The sequence below is a fragment of the Anser brachyrhynchus genome (genome assembly GCF_964034855.1).
Source record: "Anser brachyrhynchus genome assembly, contig: SCAFFOLD_120, whole genome shotgun sequence".
NCBI lineage: Eukaryota > Metazoa > Chordata > Aves > Anseriformes > Anatidae > Anser > Anser brachyrhynchus.
The window spans coordinates 3200-20395 of NW_027663910.1; the positions used below are offsets into that span (position 1 = coordinate 3200).

Genomic DNA, 17196 nt, shown 5'->3' on the forward strand with positions numbered 1-17196 from the left:
AAGCCGCTGGCATTGTAGGTGCTCTGTGGGCAGCACCTGCTTTCCTCCACTAATGAGAGGGGCTGTGGCCTGCTGCAGGTCGCAGCCATCGTGCCTCAGGGGAAGGGTCCAAGCCATCTTGCGTGCGCCCTCCCCGTGTCCCTTGTGAGCGGGGTGTGTTGCGCCCCGAGCTCTCCAAGTCCCCAAGACACGCACTGGCTGTGGGACAGCAGGTGGCCCTGGCTGGCGCCAAGGGGAGATGTGGGAAGGGGCGGAGCGGGGCGAGCAGGTCTGCGCCTGGGGCGCCACTGACTTTGCGCTTCTCTCCCCGTGTGCCGGGGCAGTGTCCGTCGGGGTCACCAGCGGGACGGTGTTCTGCGGCCTCTGTGGCCACCCTGAGAGGGCCGAACATACAGGTACCGCACCTTAGTCTGAAGAGTGGGAGGCTGGCGTGGGTGCGCTTAAGGATGTCAGTCATGAAGAGACGGGCAGGCTGGGGCAAGCACATATGCCACAGGCTGCTGGTGGCGGCCCAGATGGCACCGGTCTCCACCTGAGGTGGGAGAATGGGCTCAGAGACTTGTGGTTCCCGCTGGGTCCGCTTGCCCTGCTGCTGGGTTGACCTGTGCCTGAGGGTGTAGTCCCAAAGCTGGGGAAAAAAAAAACACAAGGAAACCTTGAGGAATATAGGGAGGCCCGCAGCTTGTGTAGTCTTTTCTATAGCTCGTATAGTCTTTTAGCTGAGAAAATAAGGGAGCAGAGAGACAGGCAGCCTTGAGCTAGCAGAAGCAAGGAAGATATGGGATAAAAGGTAAAAACAAGAAGGAGAACAACAGCTCCAGACTGATCTATAGTAACCTTTTGCTCATTAAGGGTCATAAACGTATTAAAAAACATACCCATCAAAATGCTAATGTATGCTGATGTGGGATTTGGTGTCCCCTCCTCCCCCGCTCTTCCTCTGTAATGTGCAAACTCCGTAGACATAAGTTAGGTGAGCTGTAATAGCCAATCAAAAGTAGCCAAAGAGATAGCTTTCACAAGTTTGCTGTGTATAAATAACGGTGATTCAAGTCTGAAGTGTGCTGGCTTTGCAAAAGATCGCCAAGCACCTGACTCTGCAGAGTTATATAATTAGTTATTTAATTAAAAGACCTCCGTGTGGATTTCAGCTCTGTGTGCTTATTGGTGCAGTCCACTGGGCATGCACCTATGGACAACAAGGGGAAGTAGCCCTTGGCCTTGAAGGGTGGGGCAAGGCTGCTTTCCTAACCATGTCAACATGTTCTCTCTCTGTGGCAGTGATTGGCCATAAGGTGAACTTGGCTGCACGCTTGATGGTGCACTACCCTAGGCTGGTGTCCTGTGATGAAGCCACCTCCGCAGCCTCTCGCCTGCCCGGTTGCTTCTTCAAGGAGTTGCCGGAGACAAAGCTGAAAGGCGTTACCAATCCCGGCCATATCTATCAATATGTGGGAATCGCCGAGAAGTGGTGAGTGTCTTCCGAGCCATCTGGATGGGGGCACAGGGACCCCAAGGGTGCAACCTTGGCCGGCAAAGAGGAGCTGTGCAGCAAGAGACCAGCCTGGTCTCCCGCAGACATCCCTTCCCCGTGGCCAGGAAGATTCAAAGGCCTGGCACGGGTCTGCTTTGTACCTCTCTGCCTTTCTGTCTCCTGCTGCTAAGAGAGCCGGGAGTGATGCCAGTGGGGTGGGGAAGGTTGTCCTGGCTTTGGAGACGCACGCTAGCCGTGCAGGCTTTGTCCAAGCGGCTTTCCGCTGGGCTCCCTGCGCTGTGCTTGCTCCACTACGTGCAAGGCTACGGCAGAGGTCATTCTGACGCAAGGAGGAATTTTTTCCCAGCTCCTTCTGCGCAGGAAGCTTTGGGTCAGTCATGTCGCCCTGGGGAAAGGTGGGCCACTGGGCCACTCTTCCTCCTGTCTGCCTGCTCAGTTCTCAGGTGTCCCTCTGGGCCATGGTTGGAGGACCTTTTGAATGTTAACGTTGCTGTCTCTTGAAAACTATCAAAAGACTTGAGCCAAAGGTGCCAGATGCTTGGTGTCCTGAGCCACTAAGTGACACAGGTCCTCCTTTCCAAGAGGCTTCTTTTGCTTGTCCAGGGTGGCAAAGCAGTCTACTAGCCTACAGCACACCCCGGCTTCTTTGCCCCATCTGGGTTTTCTTTGGTTTTGGCCTCTGGCGAGGCCTCTGGCCTCTGGCCTGACGTTCGTGGAAGACTGCGATGCCTCTGCCCTGTGCCTGGCCCTCCTCCCCCACCCCCGGGACTGCGCACCCTGCGTTCCTTTGCAGTAAGAACCAGGCGGCGTGAATCTCTAGCTCTCCTGTCTTGGCAGGCGTGGGCTACTGGGGGCCTTTTCTGCAGCTCAGGTGCCTTTTGCTTTTGCACCGCAGGGTTGTCACCGTGGAACTGACCGAGGCCAACGTGAGGCAGCCCTTCTCTGCCATCCGTATGCTGGTGGCCAGGGCTCTGGGCCTGCAGGCGGGTGAAACGTGCGAGGACAGGCAGCGCACCCTGCAGGCCAAGCTCCAAGGGGCGATAGAAGAGAGCAGATATTGCCTCCTCAATGACATTCTCCTCGTCAAGGTGGGAGCGAGAGGGTGAGACTGCCTCCTGAGGTAGTCTGGTTGTTGTCTGGGTGTTCCGCTGGGCAGGCTTAGCTCCGGGCTGGGAGCCGCGGGGCTCATAGCACCGCGTTCTGATTCCTGGGTCCGGGGAGGCTCCCTGTCTGTGGTGACTTCATGTCCTGCGCATGAGCCAGGTGTCTTGGTCAGCACCCTGGAAAGGCCAGTGAAGAGAGGCTCGTGTTGACCTCATGCAAAAGCAGAGGCGCTTTGTTCTGCCGTCGAGCTTGGTGGATAGGCATGCCTGGTCCCAGGATGATGTTTCTTTCTGACTCTGCTTTCCCGTCCAGTTTGCCGTCCCGGACAAGATTCGCAAGATGCATGACACTCCAAGGAAAAGGGAGTTGCACCTGACTTGTATGCAAGTGCTACAGAAGGTGAGCGTTCCTCCTTCCACCTGGGTCAGAGAAAGAAAACAACCCTGCCCGCTGCAGGCTCCACATCAGAGCGGCCTGAGTGGGCAGCAGGACGATGTGCCAGGGTCATCGCCCTTCAGGGCCCAGGAGCCCCTCCTCCCAGAAGCCCCTCTCGAGCCCTCCCCATATGCCTAGTAGCTCGCCTCCTGTTAAGTTGGAGGGTATGTGCCCTGGAGGAGGATTGACGCCTTCTGCGTTCCTTTGCCCAAGTTCCCTCCTTCAGAAGGGCAAGTGGTGCTTGAGGAGACCTTAAAGTCTCGCAGAAATGAACAGCCAGTAAGCTTCTGAAGAGGGAAGCGGCTGGGGAGAGACTTCTGAGTATTCTCCGTCTCCGGAGAGAGGGGCTACATTTCCTCCCCTAGAAGACGCTTGAGAATCCGCCAGACCCCACACAGAACCGTCTGCTTTTTTCAGACCCTTGGAGGAGAATTCGGCATATTTGTCATCGACAACGCCCACTTCATCGACCCTGCCTCCTGGATTATCATGTGGCCCGTGCTCCAAAGCGTCACGCTCTTTATGGTCATGAGCTTAGCTCCTGGCCACGAGAGAACGGAGAGCTTTTTCAAAGCTGCAGCACAATGTCTGTGAGCACAATGTCCCAGAGAATCAGCTGTCTTCATCTGGAAGAGCTGAAACCTGCAGCTGTGGTGCAGAAAGCCTGCCAGGACCTTGGAGTGGTCAGCATCCCCAGGGATCTAGCAAGGTATGTTGCAGGCCAGGGAGTTCTTCCGGAGGGGCTGGACCTACGCCGCCCACGGAAGGAAGTCGCCCCGCAGGAAAGGAAGCACGGGGCCTTCTGGCAGCATCCTTGACTCCAGCAAGGACCTGGGTTTCTCCTTAAGACTCACCACAGCAGGCGGGAGCTAAGAATAGGCAGCTCCCAAGATGCAGCACGCGGGCAGTGACAGCCCTTTGCTGTTGCAGAGGAGGGAGGGCAAGGCAGGGAGGAAAGGGGAGAGAAGAGGAGAGAGGAGAGCAGAGGGAGGTGGGTGCCCAAGCCTTAGCGTGGCTGAGGCGTGCAAAAGGCTTTGACCTATGTGGCCAGGCTGCAGGAGGGATTCCCAGGAGCAGGGGTCCAGCCAGCTGCCAGAGCAGATCTGGGCTCCTGAGGACAGGGAAGGTCAGGCTTGCTGCGTTGTGCTTTGGACATTGTCCACGACCATTTCCCCACGGACTCCAGCAAACGGTGTAGGGTCAGGGGGTCCCAAACGCCCAAGCCAGTGGGAGGACCGCCCCCTTCTGAAGTGCGCCGTAGCTGTGACGAAGAGGCTGGTTACCCTGTGAGGCTGAGTGACTCGCCGCCCGCCCATCAGAACTGTGTCGCACCGTACTTCCCTGGTGTTGGTCACTGCTGGCTCTGCTCCTGCCCAGGTTCCTGATCCAAAGAAGCTCTGGCATCCCATATTACTGCGAGGAACTGCTGCGCTGCCTGCGTTGCAACAACATGCGCTTGTTCCGCACTGGGAGGCAGGACAAAAAAGCAGAGGACGACTGGGAGGGCTTGATCGGTAAGCACTCTTGTTGCGCACTGGCTAGATGCTGTTGCACCTCCCTCCCCCCCGCACGACCGTGTCCTGTGGCTCTCCAGTGAGTCTGGGCAGAGTCCGATCTGGCAGCAGGACAGAACTTGATCTGGCTGAGGCGTGGGCTCCCGCACACCTTGCTGTCACCTTGGCAAGCCACCAGCTCCCTTGAGAAGAAAGCCCTTCTGCAGGAGAGGGACAGACCTGGGAAACTGTAATCCAAAACCATAAATGCCCGCAAAGGCGCTGGGAACTGAGGAGCTTGGCAGTAATGCAAGAGCACTAATTGCAAGAGCAATGCCAAGCAGAGTGCTGTTGCCCTGGGGACAGCCTGCATGGGCTTTGCTTTTTGGATTATCACCGGCAATTTCCCTGGCTGTGGGAGGTAGCGCGGTCAAAGGCAGCAACTACTGCGTTCTGTCGCGGGACGTTCATTCAGTACAGCTGGGCAGCCGGTGTGAAGGCGGAAAAAGAGTTGCAAGGGCGATGCAAACAAAAACACTGCAGTGGAAACCGGTTTGCCCCGCTCACTGACCGCATTCGGTGCGGGCCATGAAGCGCACCCGACCGTGACAGGTTGGACTTGCCCCACCTTGTTCATGCGCTCCCTCTCTCTCTCTCCCCAGCTTCTGCAGTCGAGGCTTCACACCTCGTCTCAGCCACCTCAAGCTCCAGTGCTGGGAATAACAGCGGCAGGGTCTGCACCATCAGACCAGACGTCAGCCTGGAGACCACCGTGCTGCCGGCCACCTTGAAAGGTGAGCGGCTGAGTTCGCGGCTGTGCTGGGGTCCTTTCCTGGGGTGCACATGAGAGAGGGGCTGGGCATCGGCATGCTGTGGAGTCACCCGCTCAGCCGGGGGGTCCGTGCCAGGAAAGCGACTCCGGTCTGAGCAGAAAGAGCTCTGTGCTTAAGGGCACAGATGTCCCCCTCCGGGCTGTGGACCAGCTGTGAGCCTACCTGTGAGGCGCACAGCAGTTGCGGGGAGCTCCAAGTCCAGCTCTGAGGTGGTGAAAGCGCTCTCTGTTCTCTGTGTGCACTGCTGGGCGTCAGCCTAGTTCAGCTCTGCTAGGTCGCATCGCGGGTCGCATGTACCCGCAGGATCGTGCCCTCCCCATCCTTGGTGGAGGAGCGCTTGTCTGGGTCTCTCTTATCCCTGGGCCTTGTGGCCTGTGGTTGCCAGAGGAGTGGAGCCATCCTGAAGACATTCCCCTGGGCTGCGATTGCCCAGCAGGTGCCATCTTGAGGAAGAGAGGCCAAAGTCTACCCTGTTTCCGATGGTGGAACTGTCCAGCCTCTCCAAGCTCAGGCTCTGGGACACAAAAGAGAGAGACGTTTTGCTTCTTCTTGACAGAGATTGCGCTGGCTGAGCTGGACCGGATCACGCTGAAGAAGCAGATGGCTTTGAAGTTTGCGGCCATCACAGGGCCGGTGTTTACCACCCAGCTGCTGGCTCACATCCTGCCCACCTGCATCAGGCAGCAGATGAATTACTTGTTGGACGTGCTGGTGAGCGACAACATCATTAAGTGGCTGAAGGACACAGGGGTGCCCAGAGACGTCCAAGATGCTAGAGAGGAGCCGTCCACCTCTCAGCAGGCAGGGAGCGGTAAGTGGTGGCAGTAACGTAGACCCAGGAGCGCTGTAGCTGAAAGGGGCCTTCCCCCACCAGCTTTGCGCAGAGGGAAATTCCCAGCGGCTGTTGAGAATGCCTCTACCACTCTGTCTGAGGCCACGATCCATTGCCTTGCAGGGGCGGAGAGGCCGTCTATGAGCGAGGAGACCACAGAGTGGCGGGCTGGCGTCCTGGCCTTCTGTGCCCCGCTGCTGCGGGAGGCAGCCTACGAGCTGTGGCCCGAGAGACAGAGGGCCAACGCGCAGCGCAAGCGTGCTGCGTTCCTGGAGAAGCACGCGCACAAATGCCGGAGCTGCCACGGAGGGGACTTTGTGGCCTTCCACCGCTTTGCCGTCCCCAGTCCCCAGGATGGGGAAAACTGCCAGGGCTCTGCGGACGAGGATGACTGGCACAGCTGGGAGGCCTTGGTGCTCGCTGGAGAACAGCTGAAGAAGGACAGGAGTCACACCCCTGAGGGTAGGCTGTGTGCGTGCTGCGGAGCCCCCTCCCTCTGGAAGCCCAGGCCCATGTGCTGGGGACCTGGTGGGCCCCAGCTTGCCAGGGATGAGCCAGGGGACGAGGATGATCACCGCAGCTCTTGTGCCCTGGGTCTGCTCGGCAGGAGCCTTGCAAGCCCGCAGCTCTTAGCCCGGGCTACGTGGGGAGGTCCTTGACACGCTCTCTCTTCTTCCCAGGTAGTGCAAATGCCCTGCAGCAGCACCAGGCTTTCTCGGAGGAGGAGTTGAGGTGAGGAGACAAGGTTCTGATGATTGTGGAAACCAGTGAGCTCCTGAGCAGACAGATGGAGCTCTGCCGTTTGGCTGCTGGCTGGGACTCCAGCTCTGGGACGAGGAGGCTGGCTGTGGGGTGGGAGCTGGGATGAGACAGCAGGAAACTGGGCTTTTGTTGCTACCTGTAGGGAGAGCAGGGTCATCTCAGGTGATGCTCATCCGCTCTTTGCTCTCTTCTTTTCCTGGCATCCTGCCGCTGACCAGAGCGTCAGAGCGGTTTCCACCAGCGGGCGAGTGGACAACTGCGCAGCCCAGCAGGACCGAAGAGAAGGACGGTGGCGAGTGTTCCTGCAAATGCGAAGCCATCATCGAATCAGTGCTTGTGCCTTTGGCTCGCCACTATGTGGCCATAGGCAACGCTCCCCGAGCCTTCTATTACCTGCTGGAGTGTGCGGCTGCCTACCTGCACGTCTCCAACAGCTACATGGTGAGTGGCCCTGCTTGCCAGCACGCACCGCTCCTGGAGTCCACTGCAACAGGACACGCCGGCTAAGGGGCCTCCCAAAAGAAACAGCGGGGGCAGAGCCGGACTGTTTCCTGCGCTTTGCCTCTCCCGCAGCAAGAGACACGGGGCACTCAAGCAGGCCCGTCAGCACAAGCTGCTTTACCTGGGAGGCGGTCTGAAGGCTCCCTTGGTGCCTGAGCTCCGAGCCCACGGGGCACTGTGCTAGGGCAGGGATCGCGTGGGGAGATGCGGGCCCTCCTAAGGCAGGTGCCACAGGAGGCAAGAGGGAAGGACGGAGCTGGCCAGGGGCTCTGCACCGATGCTCACCTGCTGCCTGTGTGCTTGCTCGAAGGCCCTTATGAAGCTGAACGAAGCGGAGGCCCTGAGGAACTCCATGGAGAAGACAGCAACTGCGTTAGACTGCTTTGAGGAGGCGACCTTCTTCAGCCTCAAAGGGGAGGTAAAGCGGCAGGGTGACGCAGAGGGGTGTCCTGGAGGATGGAGCCGGATGCTTTCCCTTCTTGCAGGGGGCGTCCCTGCTATAGGCAGCCCCTGGTACATTTCTGCAGCCTCTGCAGGAGGAGAGGCTTGGGAAAGCGGTCCGTGTCTGCCCGTCTCCCTCTTCCTGTGCAGGTCTGCTGTAATCTAGGATGCGTGAGGCTGGCCAAGAAAACGACCAGGCGGGCGCTGAGCCTTCTGAAAAAGCAATTCCCTCAGACGCGCGCCGGAGCCTTTGTCAAGTCTCTGTGGGAAAGGTTTCAGGGTGCTCTTTGTGCCCCAAACAGAAGAACACCCTCCCTTCCGCCAGAGGCTCGGTAAGCAGCAGAAGGGAGCACATGGGAAAGGAAGAGTATTCTGGTGCCAGGCATTCAGGCCCAGGCCTGCCTGGACTTCAGGCCATACCTACGCTGTCCCATAGCTCATTAGCAGGACCGAGGCATTAAGGCACGACGTGTGAGTCAAACAGCGGGCAGTGCAGCCTCACGCTGCCCCCCTGTGCGGTCCCTGGGCCTTTGGGTAGAAAGCAGCTTGTGCCGAGGGATGCACCTGCTGGCACGTTTCGGATGAGGCCAGGGGTGCCTGGGAACAGAGAGATGTGAACAGGGAGGACGGGCTTAACAAGGGAAGGAAGGCAGTCTGGAGTGACCTCCAGGGACGGGATGGGGTTGGGTTAAGGTGTGCGTGCGGGGCGGGGAGCGTGATGATGAGGAGGCTCAGAGTTGCGATAGTCCTTCTCCTGCTGGTGCCTGGCATCACTTCCCCCCCCCCCAGTCCCGTAGTGCCAGCACACCCTCTGTAGCGGTCGGCTGCCCCTGGCAGCACTTCTTCATTTGCGCACTTCCATGCCGGCAGCCCTTCCAGCACCAGCTCCCTTCCTCTGAGGAGGCGGACGTGTCTCAGCCGCCACCCCACTTTCCCCTGCCCAGCCTGACTTGGTGCTCTACAGCCGTGCCTCTGGGCTCAGCAGTTTCTCTTGTGTGCCAGGAGGAAGAAGCTCGCCTGGATGCTTCAGCAGACCCGCTGCCTCTCCTTACTGGGGCACCTCTACAGCCTGGAGGGCACATCAGGAGGACGGAGGTTCTCCCGCCTGGCAGCTCTCATGAAAGCCAACAGGGACGGGAGAATGGACTCCTCTCAGGAAGAAGACTCCCTCTCCGCCAACTGCCTTTGCGTCCCTCCTCTTCTTAGTGTGTCTTAATAAAACATCTGTTGTCTTACGGTGGTGGTTGTCGGGGCTCGCCAGGGGAGGTTCAGGTTGGAAATAAGAAGAAAGTTCTTCTCAGAAAGGGAGAGCTCGCTCCCACAGCGAGAGATGCGGGGCACTGAAGAAGGCCCGTCAGCACAAGCTGCATTGCCGGGGAGGCGGTCTGAAGGCTCCCTTGGGGCCCGTGTGGGCACTTGGAGGGAGACGGCATGGTCAGGGTGGGACACGGGCAGCTGCCAGGGGCTGGCACCGGTCTGCAGGGCAGGCAGAGCGCTGCTGCCACCGTGCCAGCATTGGCCTCAAGACCGGGGCGGGGAGCCACGGGCCAGGCTGCTCTGTGCCCACAGAGGCCCGTCCCACCCCCACTGGGGGGCACAGAACCCCCAGCGCTGTTGCGACCGCTGGGCTGGTGCCCGGGCAGCTCAGCCTTCCCCCCCTCCCCGCCCCACTGGGTGTCCCCTCGCCTTCTTCTCCGCTCCCAGTTTGCCATCGGGCAGGTGCCTCCCCTCCAGCCTTGCTCAGGGCAGGTATTTCCTCCCCGAGACGGCGTGGGGTGCGTTTTTCTGCCGTTTCCCTTTGTGGGTTTCCGGGAAAACGGTTTGGGAAGAGGGAGAGGGACGGCACAGGGAGAGGAGAGGAACGGCACGGGGGGGCGTTCCGGAGTCCCCGCGGGGTCAGGTGGGCTGCTCCGTCCCGAGGCATGCTGGGAGCTGTAGTCCTGTCTGCAGCTCCCTTCCCAGGCTGGTGGGGCTGGAGGCCGTGCTGGCTCCTGCAAGCCCTGGCAGGGGCTGCACCCCTCTGCGTGGCCCAGGGCACTGTGCGGGCCAGGGTTTCTGCAGTGAGCACGCTGGCAGCTCCAGGGTGCTCATGCCCAAGAGAGCAAGGGAGCATTCAGCCTAGACATCTGGCGGGTCCCTGTGCGTAACATGGGGTCGACAACTGTTGGGCGCCACACCACTGGCCTCAGACACCTGCACGCACAGCTGGGATGCCCGTGAAAACTCTAGTGCCTAGGTATCCGTGGCTACGCACCACTGCTGAGCACTGCTGGGAGCAGGCAGGGCGGGCCTGGAAAACGCCCGTGCCCACCTTCTCGGCCCCTGACAGCTCTAGGGCTGCAGGAAGCCTCCCAGCGGGCTGTTCTGTGGAGGGCGGCGTGTGGGGCTGGATGTGGGGCAGGGAGAGGCCCCTCCGCTCTGGCCCTTTGTGTGGGTGGAGGCGCAGCAAGGGCAAAACGGCTGTGGTGGGCCTGGTGCACGCACGGAGGGGCTCCGCACCTTTCTTCTGGATTCAGGAGCTTCGGCCCCAGGGTGAGGCACGTTCAGAGGGAGCCTTGCTAACAGCCCGTGCCCCTGATGCGCAGGCCCTCCTGAGGGGTGTTGCCCCCTCAAGCGACCGCTCAGCTTAGAAATCCCCACCTGAGCCACACACTGGTTCTGGTCATGCAGGTGGAAGAAGAGCGGGAGGAGGGTGCTCTGCACTTGCTTCTTCATCTCCGTTTCATGGGTGCCCTCTGCCACCTCCATGGCGTCCTTGCAGAGAAGGATGGAGAGCTCTCTCACGCAGCTGGACTCCTGGCGAGACAGAACAAGTGAGGACCTCAGTCCAGGCTCTTCCGAGCTCACAGTGAGCAAGGGGTCGGTGTGGCTCATAGGGAGACACGCTCCTGGCTCTCACGCTGCAGTGAGCTGTGGTAGGTAAGGCCAAGCGTGCAGGCAGTGCAAAATGGCTCAGGACGCAGGAAGGGCAAGGCAGTGGGTTGCAGATGCTCCACCCTGGGGCTGGCAAGGGGACACGTGGCAAGGGGAGAAGCTGCCACGGGCAGCGAGGGGCCGAGGAGAAGTTGCCGTTGTGGAGCACACGTCTGCAGGGCTCTGCACAGGGAGGGACTGCCCCAGCCGGAGAGCCCAAGAAGCACCAAGCAAAACGTTTCCAGCACGTGCCCAGGGGTCGTGGTGGGAGAAGAATTCGCAGGCCAGTGAGACATGCGGAGAGGGACGCACCACCCCCAGGCCACGTTCACGTGTCCCGTGGCCACGCTGGCCAAACCTCCGGCTTGCCCACCAGCCTTACGTTTTCAAAGAGGGGCAGGAGCCTCTCAGGCAGCTGCAGAGCGATGGGGCCAGCCACCTGCCCATCTGCCAGGCGGAGTGCGTTGCGGAGGACAGTCAGGGCCTTCATACTGATGGCGCCGTCGGCATCCTGCAGTTGCTGCATGACCTCTGGCAGCAGGCCTTGCAGAGTTACTGCCTGCATGAAACACAGCAGTTCTTTTTCAGGATCACCGAGGACCACTCCAGCAGAAGCCCTTTGCTCACAGCGGGCGCAGCCCAGGGCAGAGGTCTGTCTCCAGGCCAGCACGGAGCATGCTGAGGCCCCTCGGGACAGAAGGCTGCTGCGTTGGGTTGCAGAAGCAGCCACTTGTGTCAGCCTGGCCCCGTGTGGGGGCTCATCTTCCCAACCTCAGCAGGATGACTGCTCTGGGTAGAGTGCTCCTGCAGCTGAGGCAGCCCCGCGCTGGCTGGCCTGGGGCCTGGCATTGACCTCTACCTGGCACAGCAGGAGGTGCCTTTGAGCGGACACCGGCGCCGCTCTCCTCGTGCTGCACGGTCCAGGGGCTGGCCAGAAGCGCTCAGGGGCCGATGAAGAAGGCAGTGAGAGCAGTGGAGCCACTACCGCCCCTCCCGATTCCTGGCAAAGTCCAAGCAAGCCTCTGCGGGCAACAGCGCCTGCAGCCCCGCCCCAGGTGGGTGCCGCCACTTGGCCCAGATGCCCCCACTCACTGTCTTGGGTCTCGTAGGCAGCACGACGAGGCTTGTGACCGCCATCCTACGCAGCACCAAGGACTGACTGTGCATGTGTGACTGAAGAAGGGTCAGGATGCAGTCATCGATGTGCTGCTCAAAGTCTACGCAGTCCAGCAACTGAAAGACACTCAGCAGGCCCGTGAGAGCCTGGCCCAGCCGGCAGGACTCCTGGCAGTACGCTGAATCAGCCCTCCCACACAGCTCGGGACAAGGGCCCCGGAGCCAGTCACAGCTCTGCCTCGCGGCACGTAGCGCAGCTCCCTCGCCTGCTGCTTCTGCCCGCTGAACCACTTGCAGCCTTTTGCTCCCCGGACTTTCGGAAGAGGTTGTGTGCAGCGCCGGGGCGGGCTCCGTGCCTGTGCGCAGTGGGGCCCCAGCAGTGCACGTGGCCCTGCTGGGCTCTGGCTCACGGGCCTCCTGACTGGGGAGCCCCAGGGGAGGCTGTCGTTCGGGAACAGGGGAAGAGTGGAGGAGGGGACGGGGAGGGGAGTGCAGCCCCGCTGGGGGTGAGCGAGGCCTGCTCCAGGAACTCACAGCCCAGGAGCGGACGCAGCTGTGCTGTGGGCCGAAGCCATCGTGCTCAGGCCCTGTGCGTTGCATCAGCAGGCTTCTCAGCACGTCCTCTGCAACGCGGGGCTCGGAGACCATCGTCTGCCACATGGCCGTGGCAACCCTGCAGAGACAAAGCATGCTGTCGGTGGGGCCACCCCAGCCACCGCCCCTCGGCCTGTGCCGGCCCTGGGCGTCCTGAGCTGTGCCAGAGGTGGATGGGTGGGCCCCATACCCATCGCACCACGGGAAGGCCTCCAGCAGGCCCTGGACCGCATGCTCGGGGTCCAAGGAGGTGATCTGGAAAAGGGTCCTGTTCAGGCTGTCCAGGAGTGACTCCTTGCTGACCGACACCAGGCAGTCATGGATGATCTGCATGACCCATGGCACCTGGACGAGAGACGAGGGAGAATGGAGCAGAGCACAGCCATGGCCCCAGCTGCCACCAGCAAATGCTTCCCTCCTGTGGCTCTTTGCCAGCCCCACCTTAAATCCCCACCTGAGCCACACACTGGTTCTAGTCATGCAGGTAGAAGAAGAGGGGGAGGAGGGTGCTCTGCACTTGCTTCTTGCAAGGTACCGCAGGGCGGTACCATGGGGGCACTTGCCCCCGGTACCACAGGGCGCTGATCATGGCATCTGCCTGGGAGAGGAAATACCTGTACTCTGAGCTGGGGAAAAGAGCTGTGCTCCTCCCCGATCTCCGTCTTTCTGAGGACTTCATCTGGGACAACTTGGTCCCCAAGGTTATCGTGGAAGTGCTGTTCTTAGCGGATTTTGCAGGTGGGCTGGGCACGGTGGAGCCTCCACAGAAACGAGCCATTGGGGCACACCAGGCCCTCGGGAGCCCTGGCCCGTAGATGGCACAGCTATCTTGGCACCGTTGAGGACTCCTGCTGTGATGGCTAAAGAGAGCATGGGTTGGCTTCTCTTGCGATGCAGCGACTGACGGGCGCTTGGGCTTGGCAGAACGGGACTGGCTGCCAGGTCCTTTGGCCCACGTAGACATGTCCTGATCTCTGTGTGTCCTTCCTGCAGGTTTCACTGCGTTTTCAGAGAAGTGCGTCCAGCAGAGCGGCGCAGACAGAGGTGCTGACGAGCTGGCGCAAACGCTCAATGACTACAAGTGTGACGTTTTGGAGGGTAAGAGCCATGCTGCCAGGCTGTTGGACATCGTGCCCTGAGGCTGCTTGCCGAGGGCAGAGGCAGCCTTGCTGCTCCGCCTGCTCCTGCCTCCTTGGAAGGGCTGTGGAGCTCACTGTGGCCTGGGGGGACAGTGGGAGCCGTGGGGCTGCCGTGGCGAGGCAGGAGCGCAGCAGGTCTCTTCTGCTGCCCACTGTGACCAGGGAGGCCCAGCGGACTGGAGGCTGGCAGACGTGCCTCCAGGCGACAGGAAGGGCTGGAAGGACTTTCCAGGGAATTACAGGCCTGTCAGTCTGACGTCGGTATCAGGGCAGGTTACGGAGCAGGTGATCCTGAGTGCTGTGACACGGCACGTGCGTGTGCCTCCAATGGAGGGATCAGAAGCAGCCGGCATGGGGTTTTGAAGGCTCGGTCCCTCCTGACTACCCTGATCAACTATGACAAGGTGACCCGCTTAGTAGAGGAGGGAGAGGCTCTGGACGTTGTCTGCCTGGCTTTTTGTAAAGCGTTTCATACCGCTGCCCACAGTATTCTCCCGGAGAAACTGGCTGCTCATATATATGCTGCCTGGGCGTATGTACTGTTTGCTGAGTAAAGAAGTGGCTGGATAGCTGGGCTCAAAGAGTCCTAGCAAGTGGCATTCAATCCAGGTTCAATCCAGTTGGTGGCTGGACACCAGTGGCATTCTCCAGGGCTCTGTACCAGGGCCTTTTTTGTTTAACATTTTCATCAGTGACCAGGAGGGAGGAGGGGATTGAATGCACCCTCCATCAGTAAGTTTGCAGACGATTCCAAGTTAGGCACGATGGTTGACTGGCTTGAGGGTGGGAAGGCTTTGCCGAGGTGGGCTGGGCCAAGTCCAGCCACGTGCCACTGAACAAGGCTAAGTGCTGGGTCCTGTGCTTGGCTCACAGCAACCTAATGCAGCCGCATAGGCCTGGGGAAGGGTGGCTGGAAATGTGCCCAGTAGAAAAGGATGTGGGGTTGCTGGTCGGCGGCCAGCTGAACATGTGCCAGCAGCGTGCGCGGGTGTCTAGAAAGGCCGACGGCATCCCGGCCTGCATGAGAACTAGTGTGGCCAGCAGGGCTAGGGAAGTGATAGCTCTTGGACACGGCAGCGGTGAGCCCGCACCTCGAATACTGCGTTCAGTTTGGGGCCCCGACCGCAAGAAGGATGTTTGAGTCGCTTGCGTGTGTACAGAGAAGAGCATCAAAGCCGGTGAAGGGACTAGAAAACAGGAGTTACGAGGAGCGGCTGAGGGCATTGTGGTTGTTTAGTCTGGAGAAGAGGAGGCTGAGGGGAGACCTCACTGCGCTTTCCACCTCCTTGCAAGGAGGCTGCAGCGCGGAGGCAGTCGGTCTCTTTTCTCAGGTGAGAAGAGATAGGCCATTAGGAGAGGGTCTCAATTTGGGGCAGGTTGTTCTTGGGTCGGGTATTAGGAAGAATTTCTTCATGGAGGGTGTGGTCGAGCATTGGAACAGCCTGCCCAGTTAAGTGATGGAGTCCCAGTCCCTGCAGCTATTTAAGAGATGCGTGGACATGGCACTAAGGTACATGGTTTAGTGCTGGGGACTCAGTAGGCCAGGTGGATGGTCGGACTTGATGATCTCGAAGGCCTTTTCCAACCTAGATCGTTCTCTGATTGCATGAGCAAGGGGACACCCTCTTTCTCAGCATCTGCCTCTGTGCTTGCAGAGAGACAGTTCCAGTTCCACGATGGAACACCGCTTTGGTGCCATTAGGACCCCGGGCAGGCTGGGGGCATCCAGTGAGTGCCAGCGTGCCAGTGACCTAGGGATGCTGGCACTGACATCTGTGTGTGGCCCTCATGAGCCCCTTATCCTGGGGGATGTCTCTGACCGTGAGCATGTGGTGGCCACCACTTTGGCAGCATTTGCAAGTGTCCCCGCTCAGAGACCTTCACCAGGCATCTGGACGTGGCCCCAGGCAGGTGGCTCTGGGTGGCTCGGCTTGAGTGGAGACGGGGGTGCGGGACTGGAGCAGATAATCTCCAGAGGTGCCTTCCAGCTTGCAGCGTACTGTGCTTGTGTAGCATCCCACGGCACTGCCTCCCAGCTCGCTGTGCAGGGGCCAGGGCTGTGGCCACAGTGGCTTGCCCCACGGCTTCCAGAAGAAGGCACCCCCATAACTCTGCCTTCCCTTCTCTTTCTCCGCAGATGTGCTGGATTTTGGAGGAGACATCCTGAAGTTTGGAGGTGTGTCCTTAGGAGGAGGCTGCCTCCGTGTCCTGCTGCTGTGCAGTGTTTCCCGCGGGAGCCGCTTGCTCTGTGCTCTGGCGTGATGGAGCAGCTCTCTGGCCGCTGCAGCTGCGGAGGAGTGCCGGGCAGAGGGTCCCCCCGCCACCCACCCTCTTCCTCTGCCGCCCTGGCTGGTGCTGTGGCTGGCCCGGCAGAGGGGAGGGGTCCCTGTGGCCAGGGTGCCGTCCCTCAGGAGGATGCCCTCCCACAAGCCCATCTTCCTCTGCACGCCGGCTGGCCGCTTGCTGCTGTCCCTCAGGAGAGCCTTCACCTTCCCCTCCCTTTCCCCAGGGGATGCTGTGCTGGTGCTGTGGAGAGCATCGGAAGCTCAGCTGCCTCAGACCATCGGCCTGGTGCTGCAGTGTTGCCAGCAAATCCAGAAGAAGCATGGCACTCGTGACACGCACGTGGGTGTGAAGCTCCAGCTGAAGATAGGTATGGGCGCTGCTGGGTCAGCTGTGCCACGTGCACAGCCCTGGCACTCTCCAGTGCTGCTGGCTGCTTCTTGCCTCCAGAGCAAGGCCGGCACCTCTGCAGGGGCCAGCGCCAATGGAAAGCCTCCCCTGCCAGCATTCCACACCGAGTCCCTGCACAGGCACTTTTGCCCTGCCTGCCGCTTGGGTAAGGCACGCGTCGGCTCTGGGAAGCTGCCTCATGTTCCGGCAGCCAAGCAGCCAAGGGTTGGTGTTGCTGAGAAGGATTGTCGCAAATGAGCAGGCGACAGCAGCGGACTGCAGCCTTCCTTACATCACCTGTGTCTCCCTGCTTGCTTTTGTTCCACCTCTTCACCTCATCTTCACCTCAAGCTCCACCCTTCCCCACTATCTGAGAGCCTCCCATCTTTCCTCAAGCAGACAGCTACAACCTGCGTGCCATCAAAAAGAGCAGGCACTGATCAAACCTGCTGTTCTGCTGGGCTGGTGGCACAGGCAGCAGGGTGAGATGCCCGGCAGTGCCAACACATCGTCAGCGTCGACTTCTTTGGTGTCTTTGCAGACACCAATTCTAATTTACAGTAGAATATCTAATGTAAATCTACTTCTTTTTAGTCTAAAACCATTACTCCTCCCCCCTCCCTAATGCCCGTCTCCAGGCTGGGTTTCAGCTGAGCTGCTGGCCAGCTGAGGTGCTGGGGGGCCATAGAGGTCAAAAGCTCCCCGGTGTCAGTGCTTCTTCTCGCTCTCTCCCCAGGGATCTCCGCAGGGCAAATGACCTTACTGACTGCCGGAGACAGGGAGCAGCATTACTTCATCTGCAGCCAGGCCCTGGATGAAGTTATGGAGGCCCAAAACCTTGCGGTTAAAAGTGAAGTGATCCTCT

General features: G+C 60.1%; 1 protein-coding gene across 1 annotated transcript; it reads left to right on the forward strand.

Moving 5' to 3' along the window:
* Nucleotides 1-238: 238 nt before the first annotated feature.
* On the forward strand, nt 239-8346 carry LOC308186654 (adenylate cyclase type 10-like; the record flags this gene model as incomplete). The annotated part of the gene is given in 14 exon segments (XM_080608774.1): nt 239-395; nt 1282-1471; nt 2391-2583; nt 2912-2998; nt 3452-3613; nt 3616-3743; nt 4412-4548; nt 5190-5321; nt 5917-6171; nt 6316-6654; nt 6873-6924; nt 7173-7395; nt 7766-7873; nt 8047-8346. Coding segments are annotated over 14 exon segments (2349 nt in total). The 3' UTR covers nt 8233-8346.
* Between the last annotated feature and the right edge of the window lie 8850 nt (nt 8347-17196).